Source organism: Arachis hypogaea, chromosome 12 (assembly GCF_003086295.3).
Source record: "Arachis hypogaea cultivar Tifrunner chromosome 12, arahy.Tifrunner.gnm2.J5K5, whole genome shotgun sequence".
Taxonomy (NCBI): Eukaryota; Viridiplantae; Streptophyta; class Magnoliopsida; order Fabales; family Fabaceae; genus Arachis; species Arachis hypogaea.
The window spans coordinates 20,542,075-20,561,258 of record NC_092047.1 but is presented as its reverse complement, the minus strand read 5'-3'; the positions used below and the strand labels follow the sequence as shown (position 1 = coordinate 20,561,258).

General features: G+C 35.7%; 1 protein-coding gene across 1 annotated transcript; it reads left to right on the top strand.

Moving 5' to 3' along the window:
- The first annotated feature begins 6,945 nt into the window (after positions 1-6,945).
- Positions 6,946-13,460, top strand: LOC112727098 (DNA polymerase alpha-associated DNA helicase A). The gene is made up of 7 exons (XM_025776726.3): positions 6,946-8,154; positions 8,400-8,717; positions 9,599-9,882; positions 10,293-11,324; positions 11,799-11,967; positions 12,494-12,651; positions 13,033-13,460. Exons 1-7 carry the CDS (start codon positions 7,389-7,391, stop codon positions 13,273-13,275), a joined length of 2,970 nt encoding a protein of 989 aa, XP_025632511.1. The 5' UTR covers positions 6,946-7,388; the 3' UTR covers positions 13,276-13,460.
- Positions 13,461-19,184: the final 5,724 nt, after the last annotated feature.

Here is a 19,184-nt window from a genome sequence, read left to right as displayed (position 1 = left end):
TTACGCTTGCATCTCAAACTTTTTTAAAATTTTAATTTAGTCTCCAAAATTTATATTTGTTTATTAAGTTAGTCCTTCGAATATTTTTCGTTAACGATATGGTGCAATGGTACATTGTCGTGGACTATCGATACTATATGTCATAACATGTTTTGACTAAGTGTAATGGAGTAATAATGTGTCACTCAGTGACATGTGATATGTTGACATAAACAGTGGTGTCACATAACAGAATGTAATTTATTCATGTATCGCAATATAAATTGTTCACTTATTATTAATATGCCATCATTATAAGTAATTCAATTTAGTCTCTTAATATTACAAAACTAGTTTAAAATATGTGAACTATTGTATTACGCTTTTGATTATCACGTTGAATTTAAATCGAAATTGTTATGAGAAAATGTTCAGAAAGCTTGATAGGGAAAATTTTGTATGCATGAATCACTATCCATTTTTAGTTGGCATTAATCATTCAAATAATATCAAAAACCTAATACTAGAAAAATATTTAAAATTTCACTAAAAATTACATTAAAAAAGTGAGATACCTATATTAGAATATTTAAAACTAAAAATGCATCTTATTTATTTATGTCAGGTTAGTGATGATTAAAAATTCTAAATTTAAAACACAAAAAAAAAAATCCTAAACAATTAATATGAATATACAAAATATAACATCAGAAGAACAACCAAAATTCAACTGAAATTCTGAAAAGAACATTTTCAAATGATGTATCTAGATTGGAACATGTATAACTAAAAATCTAAATTAACTAACATACAAATTAAAATTATGAGAAATAGAAAAGGCATTTGCCAAAGAAGAATATAAAATTAAGTTGTTTCAACCTCTTTTTTTTTTATTAGTTATGAACACATATAAAACTATATCAAATATTTTCTATCTTAAAAGACATAATTTACGATCCTAATAAATTAGAATACACAACTTCCTATCCTAGTAATATACACGAGAGTACTCAAAGAGCGCTGTATCTATATTTTATTATCCATTAATACCCCCTCAAGGTGGAGTATGCAAGTCTTCAATGTTCAACTTGACTAATATTGCTTCAAACTTGTTGGCACCAAGAGTTTTAGTAAAATGGTCGGCCAACTGAGTGTGAGTGAGAACATAAGATGGAAGGAGGCGTTGATGCACGATCGCATCCCGAACAAAATGACGGTCTACTTCAATATGCTTCATGAGTTAATGAAAAACTGGATTTTTAGCAATGTGAAGAGCAGCTTGATTATTGCAATAGAGACAAATATGAACATGATGAGGCACGTATAAAGAGGAGAGTATATCTTTAATCCACATAAACTCTTTTGTTATCTAAGTCATTGAACGATATTCAACCTCAACAGAAGAAGCAGACACTGTCTGTTATTTCTGAGTTTTTCAAGATATTGATGAGTGACCAAGCTAGATGAACCAGCCTGTGATTGACTTGCAAGTAAGTAGTGGACAACTAGCCTAATTGGAGTCATACCATCTATAGAGCAAATCATTTTCTCATGGGAGAAGAATTCCTTGCTCAGGGTATCCCTCTAAATAGTGTACAATACGTAAAGCGGCTTGCCAGTGTTCGGTGCGTGGATTTTGCATGAACTGGGATAACATGTGAACACCGTAGGTTAGATCAGGCCGAGTAAAACACAAATAAATTAGTCTTCCAACAAGCCGACGATATATGCTAGGATCGGATAAAAGAGAACCTATAGGTGACCCCAAACGATGATTCTCTTCACACGGTGCTACAGGCTTAGCACCTAGAAATCTTGTTTTGGTCATTATGTTCAAAGCATATTTTTCTTGGCACAGGAAGATTCCAGTTTGAGATCTGGCAACCTCAACTCCCAAGAAGTACTTCAACTGGCCTAAATCTTTCATGTGAAAATATTTGTGTAAATACTCTTTGATACGTTGAATTGCAGCACTATTATTTTCTACAATTACAAGGTCATCAACATACACCAAAACTACCAATTGCATGCTATTGTGGCGAAGGCTAAATAAGGAATGGTCCTTTGGGGATTGTTGAAAATCATATCGAAGAAGCATAGATTAAAATTTTGCAAACCAGTAACGTGGAGCTTGCCGTAGGCTATAGAGAGATTTCTGAAGTTTACAAAACAGTCCTTGTTGAGGCACTTGAAAACCAGGGGAAAGCTTCATATAAACATTCTCATCAAGCTCTCCATGAAGAAATGTATTGTGTACATTCATCTGGTGGAGTTCCCAGTCTTAGACTGTTGCCACTTCGAGTGTTCTGTGAATTGTTACCATCTTCACCACTGGAGAAAAACGTTTCATTCTAATCCAAGCCTTTCACTTGATTATTTTCCAAAATTACCAGTCTTAACCTCTCTATTGTCTCGTCAGAATTGTATTTAATTTTATAAACCTTCTTACATCCATGGGTTTTCTTTTCTGGGAAAAGGGTTGTGAGTTTTCAAGTGTCATTGATTTGAAGCGCACGAATTTCTTAGGACATAGCTTCACACCAACACTCATCTCTATCTGCTTGTGAGAAAAATAAAAGCTCATGTTCTATCTGGACAAAAGCAAAAAATTGCGGTATTGTTTGGAAAAAGAATTATAATTCACAAAATTTTGTATAGGGTAGGACACACCTGAGGATTTTGATGGAGAGGGAGGTTGGTCAGTAGGGCTTATTGATATCGTGGCAGTAGAAACGAAGTCGCACAACCTGACTGAGGGTGTCATCATGTTGTGACTCCGACCAAGTGAAACTTCCATCGTGACTAGTGGTAGATCGGAAGTCGGCGTTATTTCTGCTGTACTTGGTTCCGATGCATCATCAGCGATGTACTCTTCAATCTCTTCATTGAGTTCATGTCCCCTTTGTTTGTTAATAAATGCTTCAATGAGGAATTTTTCAGCACAGTCATTGAAATGTGGAGTACTAGGCTCAAGTGTGAGTTCTGAACTTGGCCCATTATGTGTGTCTTCTTCAATAATTATTTTTGTTACAGGAGGTCCAATATCTTCAATCTTTGGTGTCGGTGCCAAAGCCTGAACCTCTTGAAAAGGAAATATATCTTCAACAAAATAGACGCCACAAGAGATAAAGAAAACTTCTTTTTTCAAGTCAAATAGTTTTCATCCTTTTTGTCCAAAAGGGTACTCGACAAACACACATTTTCTACTACAGCTGGCAAATTTGTCCCGTTGCCTATTCTGATTTTGAGCATAATATAAAGAGCCAAAAACCCTTAAGTGCTCATAACTTGAAATTGTTCCATGAAAACCTCATACAGAGTCCTGCCCTTCAGTACTGAGAATGGGGTATGATTAATTAAATAGCCAACAGTTAAGACACATTCTCCCCAAAACCGAATAGAAAGATTACCTTGAAAGCGTAATGATCTAGAAACATTGAGAATATGTCAATGTTTGCGCTCCACTCGTCCATTTTGTTGTGGTGTATTGACACATGATGATTGGTGAACAATGCCTTGTTGTAAGAAGTATTGTTTTAAATACATAAATTCCATTCCATTATTAGATCGCACCATTTTAACATATTTGTTATATTGGCGTTCAACCAACGTGAAAAATTTTTCAATGTGATTGATACCTCAGCCTTTTCTTTCAACAAATATATCCAAACCGCTTGTGAACAATCATCTTAGGAAATACAAAGTACCACACGAGGAGGGAGTTCTATAGGGTCCCCACAAGTGACAATGGATTAAATCATAAATATTGGAAGCTTGACTTAAAGGAAACTTATCTCTTATTTGTTTGGATTTTTCACAAGTTTCACAAATTTCATTGTTTGTATATTTCTCACTTACATTGGAAAGCATTTTCACAATTTTAAATTATGGATTCCCTAGTCTCTTATGCCAAAGCGCTAGTTGATTCTCTATTCTGGCATGACGAGCTTGAATCTTGTGTGTCGCACGATACCAATAAAGCCCATCCTTTCGCTCACCCGCTCCAATAAGTATCCTCGAAGTACAGTCCTATATGACACAAAATTCATCAGTGAATTATACTAGACAATGTTCTGCATCTGTTAATTGAGAAACTAAAAGTAAGTTGCATTTTAATTTAGGTACATAGAGAATATTTTTTAATTCAAGTCCTCCGTCAAGAATTATTGTCCCTTGCTTGCACAGTGCACACTATCACCTGCTCTCCATCCGCTAAACCTACTGGACACCCGCATATAGTTTTCTTTTCACATAAATTTTTCAAAATTTCAGTCATGTAGTTGGAAGCTCCACTATCAATGATCCATAAATAAAAAATTCTCTTATTAGTCATTTTCTCAAATTCATTTGGTTTTTGCTTGTTGATCATATCTACCAATGCGTTCAATTGCTCATTGGTTAATCCTGATATCTCACGTCTCTTGTCTTCCGTGTTGATAGCATGGCTGCTATTTCCACCAGTGTGTGCCACATTTGCACATGCTGGAATTCCTCCAATATGTGTGCCTTGTCGTCCGTAGCCTTTGCCACCGTCTCTTCCTTCATTCCTTGGTCGATCACTCTACCATTCTGGATATCCCACCATCTAAAAGCATCCTTTAAGATCATGCCCACTTTTACCACAGAGCATATTGTTGATTTTTGGCTATCATCTCCTCGACTTTTTGTCCTGTTCCTTGCCTGCATTGCGAGTCCCACAATCAACCCTCTCTTTTCTGATGCCTTAGCCATCGTTTTCACTCTCTCCTCTTGGACTAGCATTGTGTATACACGATTCAGCGTTGGTAAAGGATCTGTTGCTAGAATATTTGACCGCACTGTTCTATAACTCGCATTATTTAGGCCCATCAGAAATTGGTGGACCCTCTCTTCTTCCCTTTGCTTCTCAAGTTGAGAGTCAATTCCTCACTTACATCCACCACACTTGCATTTGGAAATTTGCTCGCACCGTGCTAATTCATCCCACAGTACTTTTAATTTTCCATAATACACCGTCATGGCCATTCTTTCCTACTTGCATCTCGTCGTCTGTTCACAGCAAAAAAACCGTTCTTTGATGTTTTCTCACAGTATCCACGCGTTCTCAACAAACACAACGGTTGACCGAAAGCTTGGTTCGATGTGTTCAAGATCCAAGATACGATCATGGATTGGACTGTCCACCAATCCTCAAGATCAAGTGCATATTTTTATGGTTCTGTCGTTCTCAACAAACACAACGGTTGACCGAAGGCTTGGTTCGATGTGTTCAAGATCCAGTATACGATCATGGATTGGACTGTCCACCAATCCTCAAGATCAGGTGCATATTTTTCTGGTTCCGTGAGAATTCCATCGATGAATCTCTATTTTCTCCGAGCTCAAAGCGATATTTTTCACTGGTATAGCTTATTCCCCATAATTTTAATTTCTCGACGCAGCTGCACTTGTGTGATTACATTTTTTGGGTTGTCATTGACATTGAGATCATATGACGAGTAAGTTTTCTTAGTTTCTTTTTCTGAAGTTTCTGATTCATTTGCAGAGTTCTTTTCTGATTTTGTTACCATGATTATGCAATCTAGGTTTTTTTTTTTTTATTTCTCGTATTAAAGTGATAACAGTAGAAGAAAAATTGTTTCAACTTACTTTTCTATTAGTTACGAACATATATATATATATATATATATCAAATATTTTCTATCTTAAAAGGCATAATTTACTATTCTAATAAATTAGAATACATAACTTCTTATCTTAGTAATATACATGAGAGTACTCAAAGATTAATGTATCTATACTTTATTATCCATTAATATGAATTCATTTCAAAATTTTTTTCTAAAATAAAATAAAAAATTTTATTATTTACCCAAACCCTATTTTTCAACTTTAATTCCCAAATACAATTTTTCTTTTGGATTTAAGGAGAGTTCGTCGCACCCGCGAACTCCACTTCAATTTATTTCCAAAATACACTAAACTCAAATTTTTAAGGCATTATCATGATATTCAAAAGTACATAGGAGTACACAAAAATATACAGATAACTTCAATTAATTTAAGCTTCACAATAGATAATGACAAAAATAATAACTTTTTTATTTTATTTCAAAAAAAATCCAAATTTTTAAGCTTTACAATGGATAATGACAACCATTAAAAATTTCTGAAAAACCCATATTTCTAGAGACTATAAAAATAATTGCTATTGCTGTCTGCAATGTTGAAAAAGTCATATTTATGTATTTTAAAAATAATTGAAGTGAACTCTCCCTAAATCCAAAAAAAAAAAAAACGTATTTAAAAAATTAAAATTAAAAATAGAGTTTGAGTAAATAATAATATTTTTTATTTTATTTAAGTGAAAAATCCATTTATTCCAACTCTAAATTACCGCCCACTATTGATTAAATTTTTGGATTATCCAAAATCCAAATTTTAAGATGTTTAAAAATTCATATATTCGAAAACATCCGAAAATATTTATTGTAGAACATCCAAAAGTAAATAAGCAATTTTGGCCACTTAGATTCATAAAGAAAATTAAGTCAAATAACAAAAATTCAACAATTATATTTTTTCTCTATACATTCTTCTGTTTATAGAGTAAAGGAGTTTTTTATTTAAATAAATTAAATAAATATATTAATTATTGGAATAAATAATTTTAAAAATTATTATTAAAATTTATTTCTAAATTTTATCTCATTTATACGTCTCTAAATCTTATCTTATTTACACGATAAATAAAATCTATTTCAATAATAATTTTTAAAATTATTTATTTCAATAATTAATACATTTATTTAAATAAAAAATACTAGAGTAAAAATAAGATTTAGAAACAATGTTATTCTAAAATGAAAAGAGAAAACATTAAAAAAAAAAAGTAGCGGAGTAGGAAGAAGGAAGGTTCTGGAAGAGAAGGAATCAGAATCTAGGAAGCAAATAACAGAAGGGGAAATGAACACGTCAGCAAATAGTAGAAGGGCTAAAGGCAGCCACGCTACAAAATCACAGGAGCCAATCAGCATAAGAACTTGGATCTTGGGGTGGCCCCTTGTCTTTATCCTTGTCTCCGTTCCCTTCTCTCTTCTCTTCTGTTCTCTTCTGGTGCACTTCATAGCCCAATAGAAAAAAGCAAATAACAAATGAAATTGGCTTCAACGAATGAATGAAAAGTGTTGTGGTGCTGGTACCCTTAACTTTCCTTCTCATTAAAAAAAATCCCACTTCCCTCGCAATTTAAAAACGTCTCTTCTTTCCTCGCCGCAAATGCACTTCGCGGTTCCCATTCAAAACCCTCCTTTCTTTACTTCCGTTCTTTCTCTTGAGCTTCAAGAATAAACTAATATCTAACCAATCAAGTGAGTGAGTGAGTGGCTGGCTGAATTGGTAATTTCAGCCAGCCAATCAGGAACTGACACATGGAAACTGCACCCGCTTGCTTCTTCTGCGGTGGAATCCCTGCAACTGCAACTGCCACAGCGACATCAACTCCGAATTCTGTGCCTTTCCGTTGTGCCGTTAGAGTTCCCTTCTCTTCTTCGTTTGCCTCGCTCTGCCTGTTAGCTCGTACCAGGCACGGCGGCGGCGGCGGCGGCGCTTCTGTTTTCCGCTCTTTGTTCTCGTCGTCGTCTTCTTCGTCGGTCTCCGGCCTCGGCCTAATTCGAAGCGCCGCTAACAGCGAAACGAAGCTCCCGGCTCCAAGGAACGCTAAACGAAGTAGAAGAAGAACGCGGACGCCAACGGTTTCTCCTCCTACTCCTCGGCCTCCGTCTCCGGAGAAAACTAACAGTAACGGTAACGGTAACAGCAATGGGAATGGGGATCCTCTCGGGTGGAAGGATCTTGGGAAGAGTGTTGTGAGATGGATTAGGGAGAGCATGAGGGCCATGGCGTTGGATTTCGCGGCGGCGGAGTTGCAGGGGGAAGTGGAATTCGGGGAGTTGAGTCAGCGAATGGGACCTGGTCTGACTTTTGTGATCGAGGCCCAGCCTTATCTGAACGCTGTTCCGATGCCACTTGGGCTTGAAGTGATGTGCTTCAAGGCCTGCACACACTACCCAACTCTCTTTGATCACTTCCAGAGGGAGCTTCGGGAGGTTCTCCAGGACCTTCAGAATAAGTCCTTGCTACAAGACTGGCGCCAAACGCAGTCTTGGAAGCTGCTTAAAACTCTCGCCAATTCAGGTAGCTTTTACATTGTAGAGATTAACCTATATACAACTTTCATTTGGTAACTAACTAACTATGTCAATTTCATAATAAAATATGTGTCATTATGGTTAGAGTCATACCTTGCCTAGAGATAAGGCCTGGGCACTTTTTGTAAGAGTTTGGACTTATCGCATGAACTAGCTTTTGGGGTTTAGTTTTAAGTACACTTCTAACACGTGATTGCTTACTTAAACTAACGATCATATTTGCAATTACAGCTCAGCATCGAGCAGTGGCCAGAAAGATAGCCCATCCCCTGCCCAGGACTGTCCAAGGTGTTTTAGGAATGGACTTGGACAAGGTCAAAGCAATGCAGCAGAGGATTGAGGATTTCACCAACCGTATGTCTGAACTACTCCGTATTGAAAGGGATGCTGAATTGGAGTTCACTCAGGAGGAATTGGATGCTGTTCCTAGGCCTCTGGATGATGCTTCAGACCCCTCAAGACCGATTGAGTTCTTGGTTAGCCATAGCCAGCCTCAGCAAGAACTCTGTGACACCATTTGCAACTTAACTGCCATCAGTACCTCTACCGGTATTCTCCTTTTTTCATTTTCTTACGAGTTATCGAGAGATATAGTAGGCAAATATCCTGCCAATTTGGTATCTGCAATTCAACATGTCTTTAATTATGTCCATTCCATTTGCCATAAAAGAACTTGAATTGTTCACTTCATTACAACTTACTATTTGGAACACTATTTATAATAAGTGCCATGAAGCAGAGATGACAGGAGGACTAAGTCGCTCACCCGTTCTTTCATGAAGACTATTCCGAATTCATTTATATTAATGTATTGATATGTTTGTATAGTCTGTCAGTAGTTATTATTCAGTGGTTTCTTTTTTATTTATTTAATCATCCTCATTTTTTGTTTTAATTTAAATCACCCATCTATTCTAGTGAATGTATAGGGATCAGATGCCATTTATTGAGTGCATATCTTTTATTGATTTGATCCATGTTTTCTGTTGTAGATTTAAAAATACAATCTTTCTTCTCAAATGTCTGATTGAGTATGTTTGTTACTTCTGTATATGGCTCTTGTTTTCTTTATAAAGTGTGGACTTAATCATATTTGCTTGGTAAATCCATGTATTCACTTGTTAATATTCCTTACAAAAAGTTAAGAATTTTCAGTTAACTTTATGGAGGAATGGAAATGTTGAAGGTAGACTCAGACCTAGGATAGACCTTGACTAGTCTAGTTTTAGCATGTAAAATTGCAATATGATCCACTCAGTGTCTATCCTGAGTAATAAAGCTCTTAGCTAACCTTTGCCCTATTATTCAAACATATGCCGCTCTTTATGCCGTGTTAACACTTCACTGATGCAATTATGGAGACTGTTAATCAAACTTGGACCATGTAATTTAAAATGCCTCTATATGATCCCATTTTATTTTGTAAACAGGACTTGGGGGAATGCATTTGGTGTTGTTCAAGGTTGAAGGCAACCATCGATTACCACCTACTACTCTTTCACCTGGAGATATGGTTTGTGTCAGAACATGTGACAGCAGGGGTGCAGTTACAACTTCTTGCATACAAGGATTTGTGAACAATCTTGGGGATGATGGCTGCAGTATTATTGTTGCTTTAGAGTCACGCCATGGTGATCCTACATTTTCCAAACTATTCGGAAAGAGTGTGCGCATAGACCGTATTCAAGGACTGGCTGATACACTTACCTATGAGGTATTTGAAATCAAGAATGTAAATTATTGCATATAGTGGAAATATTCTGTGGTTCGAAGAAACATTTTTCGTAAAAAGGTTGAAGTAAGATTCTGAGAATTTTGTAGCCAAGGGAGGGCTATGCCACAATGATGTGTTTGACCAAATTCAGAAAATAAAAATGAAAATATATGATGTTTGCTGGAAAAGAAATAAAAGGAAAGACAGTGCTATGGTTGCAAGTGTCAACTAACTGCCACCTACTTCTCTTCTAAAATTTAGCTATATATGTTGCTGATTAGTTTCAAACAGATTAACCAACATAATCTGACTATTATGGTTATCTATCAATTTCACTAATACTCTCCTTGGCTAACTAACTATACATGTAAATATATGTCTTTTAAAAAACTTATATTTCTTGCTTCCAGCGCAACTGTGAAGCTCTAATGCTGCTTCAGAAGAATGGTTTGCGGAAGAAGAATCCTTCAATTGCTGTTGTAGCTACACTTTTTGGAGAAGAGGAAGATGTTGCATGGCTTGAGAAGAATAATTTTGTTGACTGGGAAGAAGAAAAATTAAATGGACTGCTAGAAAATGAAACATTCGATAGTTCTCAGCAGCGAGCAATTGCATTGGGTTTGAATAAGAAGAGACCTGTATTGGTTATCCAAGGGCCTCCGGGTACAGGCAAGACTGGTTTGCTCAAGCAACTTATAGTATGTGCCGTTCAACAAGGTGAAAGGGTTCTAGTGACGGCACCTACGAATGCAGCTGTTGATAACATGGTTGAAAAGCTTTCAAATGTTGGATTAAATATTGTCCGAGTTGGAAATCCTGCTCGTATTTCAAAAGCTGTGGGATCAAAGTCTTTAGGTGCAATTGTAAATGCAAAGCTTGCAAGTTTTCGAGAAGAGTATGAAAGGAAAAAGTCAAATCTAAGGAAGGATCTAAGACTTTGTTTAAAGGACGATTCACTAGCTGCAGGCATACGGCAACTTCTGAAACAGCTGGGAAGGTCTCTCAAGAAAAAAGAAAAACAGACTATGAATGAAGTTTTATCTAGTGCGCAGGTTGTGCTTGCCACTAATACTGGAGCAGCTGATCCCTTGATTCGAAGGCTAGATGCTTTTGACCTGGTTGTCATAGATGAAGCAGGACAAGCAATTGAACCATCTTGTTGGATTCCTATATTGCAGGGAAAGCGCTGTATTCTTGCTGGTGATCAATGCCAACTTGCTCCTGTCATATTGTCCAGAAAGGCCTTAGAAGGTGGCCTAGGAATATCACTACTGGAGAGAGCTACAGCATTGCACGAAGGGATTCTAACCACCAGGCTAACAACACAATACCGTATGAATGATGCAATTGCTAGTTGGGCCTCAAAGGAGATGTACGGAGGATTGTTGAAGTCTTCTGAGTCTGTCTTTTCTCATCTTCTTGTAGACTCTCCTTTTGTTAAGGTACTATAACCAAAAATGATATTTCACTTCTCCATTTTTCATTTAAGTGAATCAAGGTTGTCCTAACTAAATCATTATTCTACTTCTTCCTGTTGTCTGCTTTGCCAGTTCTTGTTTTTCAAAAATGCTGCCCAAGATCATTCAAGTTGTTTGTAGAAGTTCTATATATAAGCTCTGCATATGAACATAAAAATGTAATATTGATCACTTATGCTTCTTTATAGACGACATGTAATCCTGCAGATGACAAATGGCAACACTTTTCAGGAAACAGTTCTCAAAAAGTGTGGTCAAGAATGTATAAAATTAACAAATAACTTCCTGTTGGTTACCATTCTGTGAATTGTCATATCTTTTCTGTTTTATTCTGATTTGTCTGTGCTTTTTAGTCTAGGATGTATTTGATCTTTGTCGGTATTTCCATTCCATTTACTTCCGCTAATACTTGGGAGAATGCATTTTCTGTTTTTGCAGCCTACTTGGATAACCCAATGTCCACTGCTATTGCTTGATACAAGAATGCCATATGGAAGTCTGTCGGTTGGTTGCGGAGAGCATCTGGATCCAGCAGGAACAGGCTCATTTTATAATGAAGGAGAAGCTGATATAGTTCTGCAGCACGTCGTTTCCTTGGTTTATGCTGGTAATAACATTTGACTCTTTTAAAGTTGTGACTTTCATGATCTTGGGTAATACTTTTTCAAAAAACTATTTTCCTACTGTGAATGTTCTATGGTATGGACAACAAGTGATATCAACAAAGTAAACTTATCAACCATGTAGGGCATGGCAGGTTGTTCTTTGGTTGTTCCTTTTTTTCTATGTATTATATGTACTTATACCCAAGGCTTGACTCTCCAACTGTATAGATGATCAAATAAAATCTTGGGATGACCCTTCCATTCTATACTAGTTGGAACATTTTCTAGATAATATTGCATCTTCTCTATAAAGTTTCAAATTCTCAATCAGTTTCAAAATGAGTCGTGCCTTGTATTTCTGCCACTTCCAACCTTGCTTAAAATTTTAAGCATATTACTTGTAAGTCAAGAAAAAATATGTTAATGCATGTCCTCTCTTTCATCATACTTATAAAATCATGTGACATTATTTGTTGATCGTGATCTCGAATAAGATCTTCCTTTTGATAATTTGAATCTGAAATGCAGGTGTTAACCCAGCTGCCATTGTGGTGCAGTCCCCTTATGTCGCTCAAGTGCAGCTTCTGAGGGACATGCTTGATGAGGTACCTGAAGCTTCTGGTACTGAGGTTGCAACCATTGATAGTTTTCAAGGTCGCGAAGCTGATGCAGTAATTTTATCCATGGTATGATCTGAAACTCAATAGTGATTTACAGCTTGTCAAAGAGCCCATATCATCCAATTGCAATAGAATGTGAATGGGTTATTATACTGCAATCATTTTTCTATCTCTCAATGCCAGCATCCGGTTCTTATTATCAAGACTTTGACTACTCTGGCCTAACTCAACTAGGTTCTGAGAAGGATGTAGGGATCTCCTAGCGAGGATTTACCTACTTTCTTCATGGGACCTCAGCTAAATCAGATTTGATTAGTCAAGTTCCTGATTATAGGACCTTGATACGAGCCATTCACTCACGAAAAATAAAAAACAAAACCTGTGCTGTATCAGTTTTTCATGTGAATTGATGTTGTTTGGCTTGTTTTCTCCTTGTAAATTAAACAGGTACGGTCAAACACATTGGGAGCTGTTGGATTCCTTGGTGATAGCAGAAGAATCAATGTTGCCATCACAAGGGCACGCAAACATGTAGCCGTGGTCTGTGACAGCTCAACAATATGCCACAACACCTTCCTGGCAAGACTTCTGCGTCACATTCGACACTTTGGTCGGGTGAAGCATGCAGAACCAGGTAGTTTTGGGGGTTCTGGACTAGGGATGAACCCCATATTACCCTCCATTAATTAGTGTTGCATCAATAGCACTAATAGTTCATGGCCTTTCACGTGGCCAAAACTTATAATGTATATAGCAATTCTTGAATTTCATATTTGTATACAAAGTACAGCTTGCGCATGAAAAATAGCAAAATGCTTCATAGCCAATATACATATTGGCAAAATCTGATAGGAATACTTAAGTTTTAAAGCAAATTACTTGTTAGTCACCCCTTGTACTACCAATTGTGTCGCTTGTTGTAAAATAAATAGGGAAGAGGTAATAAAATAAAGTATAAATAGAAAAACACTATTATCAGTATTTACCAATACTATTATACTACTATAAAGATAATATATTAATATTAAATTAATAGTATATGAAGAGAGAAAGTAAAGAAGTGCTTTGTAGTGTAAGAAAGAGAGAATATTTGTTTTATTATTGCTTGTTTTGTGTTTGTGTGAGGCTTAGCCTCCTATTTATAGGCATACAAAAGGTAAATTTTCAAATGGAATTAGCTTCAGTCTTCCTTTGATAGTCTAAACTTTTCACTTGGAAAAGTTAGCTGCCCAAACATTAATGGGCATTCGTCTCATGCTTTATCACAACACTCCCCCTTTGATGATCATTCAAGATAATGCCTCGTTAAAACCTTACTAAAGAAAAATCCTGTGGGAAAAAACCTTAGTGAAGGAAAAAGAGTACAATATCCTATGTGATGGGAACTGCCTCATTAAAAACTTTGTCAAGAAAAACCCAATGGAAAAAAAAAACCTAACCAAGGAAAAAAGAGTACAGTCTCCCCCTCTTGTTGACATCATTTAATATCTCGAAATCGGCATATCCCAATCTCATGCACCAATCTTTCAAAGGAGGATTCTAGGAGTGACTTTGTAAATAAATCTGTCAGATTGTCACTTGAGCGGATCTGTTGGACATTAATTGTTCCCTGATTTTGAAGATCATGGGTGAAGAAGAATTTGGGAGAAATGTGCTTTGTTCTATCACCTTTGATGTATCCGCCTTTAAGCTGAGCAATGCATGCTGTATTATCTTCAAACAAGACAGTTGAAGCTATCTTATGATCAATCAGTCCACATAATAACAGAATATATTGGATCAAACTCCTGAGCCAAAAACACTCGCTACTTGCTTCATGTATCGCTAGTATTTCATCATGATTAGAGGAGGTTGCTGCTATCGTCTGTTTCGTGGACCTTCATGATATAGCTGTATCACCATATGTGAACATGTATCTTGTTTGAGATCTCCCTTTATGTGGATCAGACAACTGCATAGCCAACTAGTTGTGACTTGGATCCATAGGGATAAAACAATCCCATATCAACCGTTCCATGAAGATATCGAAAGATTTGTTTGATTCCACTCCAATGTCTTCTGGTTGGAGAGGAACTATACCTTGCTAGTAAGTTCACCGCGAATGATATGTCAGGTCGCGTATTATTAGCAAGATACATTAGCGCTCCAATGGCACTAAGATATGGTACTTCATGACAGATATGGTACTTCAGGACCAATGATATCTTCACTCTTTTCTTTAGGACGGAATTGATTCTTCTCCACATCCAAAGATCTTACGATCATTGAGGTACTCAAGGGATGTGACTTATCCATATAAAATCTTTTCAAGATCTTTTCTGTGTATGTCGCTTGATGAATAAAGATCCCATTTTTTGTATGCTCGATCTGCAGGCCAAGACAAAATTTAGTATTTCAAAAATCTTTCATCTCAAACTCTTCTTTTAGAGTTTTTATAATTGTTGGAATCTCTTCAGGAGTTCTAATGATATTTAAATCATCAACGTACACAGCAATTATAATGAATCCAGATGCAGATTTCTTTATGAAAACACATGGATAGATATCATCATTCTTGAATCCATTTTTGGCCAGATACTCAGTAAGACGATTATACCACATTCGTCCAGATTGCTTTAGACCATATAAAAATCTTTGCAATTTGACTGAGTATAACCCTTGCGAATATTCATTGGATGGTTTAGATATTTTTAGTCTTTCATGGACTTTCATATAGATATCCCGATCTAATGAGCCGTATAAATAGGTTGTTACCACATCCATTAAATGCATATGCAGTTTATGATATGCAGATAAACTGACCAAATAACGGAATGTTATCGCATCCACTACAGGAGAATACGTTTCTTCATAATCTATACCGGGCCTTTGTGAAAAACCTTGTGCCACAAGTCGGGCTTTGTAGCGCACAACTTCATTTTTCTCATTTTGTTTTCTCACAAATACTCATCGGTATCCAACAGGTTTTACATCTTCAGGTGTACGGACTACAGGTCCAAAGACTTCACGTTTTGCAAGTGAGTCTAATTCAGCTTTCATGGCTTCTTCCCATTTTGGCCAATCATTTCTTTGTCGACATTCTTCGACTGATCTTGGCTCAAGATCCTTATTTTCATGCATGATATTTAATTCCACATTATATGCAAATATTTCATTGACAATTGTTTTATTTCGGTCCCATTTCTCTCCTGTAAAGACATAATTTATCGAGATCTCGTCATTTTCACAATTTTCAGGTACCTGAACGTCTTCTGGCGTTAAAACTATATCATAATTTTGGACAACTGCAGGTGTCTTTACTATATCTTTTTCAATAGGAATAGCATTTACCTCTTTTCTCTTTCGAGAATTTTTGTCTTTGGAACCAATAGGCCTACCATGCTTCTAGCGTAAATTTACTTTAGTGGCTATTTGTCCGACTGAAACATCAATTTGAATTGGGGCATTTTCTGCTGGTATATAAGACTTGGTTATCCTCTTTGTATCGGAAAATACATCAGGCAATTCATTTGCTATTCTTTGCAAATGTATAATCATTTGAACTTCTAATTCACATTGCCCTAATCGAGGATCTAAATGCATCAAAGATGATGCATTCCAATTAAATTCCTTTTCAGGAAGCTTATTCTCTCTCCCTAATGTTGGAAATTTTGATTCATCAAAATGACAATTCGCAAACTGGGATTTAAATACATCTCCGGTTTGTATCTCTAAGATACCTCACTATAAAGGGAGAATCATATCCAACATATATTCCCAATTTTCTTTGGGATCCCATTTTGGTGCGATTAGGTGGTGCAATGGGAACATATATCGCACATCCGAATATTCTTAAATGGGAAACATTTGGCTGCTGGCCAAAAGCTAACTGCATAGGAGATAACTGATGGTAACTCGTTGGTCTCAAACGAATAAGTGCTGCGGCATGTAAAATAGCTGCCCCCAAACCGAGGTTGGGAGATTTGTTCTCATAAGTAAGGGGTCTAGCAATTAATTGGAGGCGTTTAATAAGTGATTTTGCTAACCTATTTTGTATGTGAACATGAGTTACTGGATGTTCAACACTTATTCCATTAGTCATACAATAAGTATCAAAGGTTTGGGAAGTAAATTCACCAGCATTATCAAGACGAATTACTTTGATTGGATTTTCTGGAAATTGTGCTTTTAATCGAATAATTTGAGCCAGTAATCTCGAAAACGCCAGGTTGCGAGAAGACAATAAGCACACATGTGACCATCTCGAAGATGCGTCTATCAGGACCATAAAATATCTAAAAGATCCACATGGTGGATGAATAGGTCCACATATATCACCTTGAATCCTTTCTAGAAATTCAGGGGACTCAAATCCAATCTTTACTGGTGATGGCCTTAAAATTAATTTCCCTTGAGAATATGCAGCACAACAAAATTCACTAGATTTAAGAATTTTCTGGTTCTTTAGTAAATGACCATGGGAGTTTTCAATAATCCTCCGCATCATGGTTCTTTCCGGATGACCCAATCGGTCGTGCCAAGTTATGAATTCATTTGGGTTAGTAAACTTTTGGTTTATAGTGGCATGTGATTCAATCGCACTAATCTTGATATAATATAACCCAGATGAAAGTGAGGGTAACTTTTCTAGTATAACCTTTTTATTTAAATCATGAGTTGTGATACATAAGTACTCATGACTTCCCTCGTTCATAGTCTCAATATGATATCAATTTCGGCGAATATCTTTAAAACTAAACAAGTTTCTTAGAGACTTGGTAGACAATAGTGCATTATTTATTATGAATTTTGTTCCTCCGGAAAATAAAATTATAGCTCTTCCGGATCCTTCAATCACATTTTCTGAGCCAATAATAGTATTAACATATTCTTCTTTTGGCACAATATGGGTAAAATATATATCACTTTTGAGAATGGTGTGCGAACTTGCACTATCCGCAAGGTATACATCTTCATTATATATCCTTGTCATTTTTTTCAAAGACAAATAATAATAATAAAATGAGTAGTATGCACAGTTAAATTGAATACTTGATCGGAATTATTTTTCTAAGAAACACTGTACATAAAAATAATGTCATATACTAAAATTTTATTTTAAAACTTGACACATTTAATGATATAAACATTAATATTTCATTATTTATGCACATCATATTTGAAACTTAAATACATAGAAAATAAAACTTAACCATAAGTTCTTTACATTATTTATTTACATGGATACTTAACAATCCCACATATTAAACTATTCCATCATTGATCAAATGACCAATATTTCCTTCAGGATCCTCAAAGAAATTAGATACATTATAATGAGTGGTGAAATTTTCATCATTTGAAACAAAATTTGTTTCCTTTCCTTTGTCATCCTTTCCAAAGATGCTTGATAAAGATCAACTAGGTATCTTGGGGTACAACAGGTACGTGACCAATGGTTCTTTCCACCACAATAGAAGCATTTATCCTTAATTGATTTACTTTGCCCATTGTTTCTTTTTCTATCCCACTTCTGGTGAGATCATTTCTTATGAATATAATTATTCTTCCTTCTATAATTTTTCTTATTACCAAAATTTTGTCATTTACCTCTTCTGGGGTAATGACTTGCCGCATTTACTTCAAGAAATGGGACCGCACCAGCTAGGCGCGCTTCATGATTCCTTAGAAGTAATTCATTGTTGCGTTCAGCAACAAGAAGACAAGAAATTAACTCAGAATATTTTTTAAATCATTTTTCTCGATACTGCTGCTGGAGCACATTCGAGGCATGGAAGGTCAAATAAGTTTTCTCCAACATATTAGGCTTGAGGAAGTATTACCGTCTTTTGATGATTGTACCTTTTTTCAAGGTCTTTCCACAGATCTATAGGATCTTTTAATATGAGATATTCATTTTTCAATCATACGTCAAGATGACGCCGAAGAAAAATCATGACTTTGGCTTTATCCTTCTGGGATACATTATTTTCAGCCTTAATGGTATCTCAAAGATCTATTGAATCAAGATGGATTTTAGCATCAAGTATCCATGATAAATAATTGTTTCCAGATATATCAAGAGCATTAAATTCAAGATGAGAGAACTTCGACATAATAAAAATTTGTTACTTGGAGTCTTCTAAAATTTGGTTAGAGTCTTGTGCTGATAACGTGTTGTAAAATAAATAGGGAAGAGATAATAAAATAAAGTATAAATAGAAAAACTACTATCAGTATTTACCAATACTATTATACTACTATAAAGATAATACATCAGAGAGAGAGTATTTGTTTTATTATTGCTTGTTTTGTGTTTGCCTGAGCCTTAGCCTCCTATTTATAGGCATACAAAAGGTAAATTTTCATATGGAATTAACTTCAATCTTTCTTTGATAGTCTAAACTTTTTACTTGAAAAAGTTAGCCGCCCAAACATTAATGAACATCCACCTCATGCCTTATCACAACATCGCTTAATTTTTTGGCGACTAAAATGCATTATAAGACCAATATTTTCATATATAAAAGAAAAGTTGCGCATTTAAAAACTATACTTACCGAAAGAATATGATCAATATTCGGTGCACTCCCCAGTTAATTAAACTCTTTTTAAAAAAA

Coding starts and splice junctions, on each gene's coding strand:
- LOC112727098 (XM_025776726.3), top strand. CDS start 7,389: ATGGAAACTGCACCCGCTTGCTTCTTCTGCGGTGGAATCCCTGCAACT. Junction 9,883..10,292: donor CTGATACACTTACCTATGAG/GTATTTGAAATC, acceptor TCTTGCTTCCAG/CGCAACTGTGAAGCTCTAAT. Junction 11,968..12,493: donor CGTTTCCTTGGTTTATGCTG/GTAATAACATTT, acceptor TCTGAAATGCAG/GTGTTAACCCAGCTGCCATT.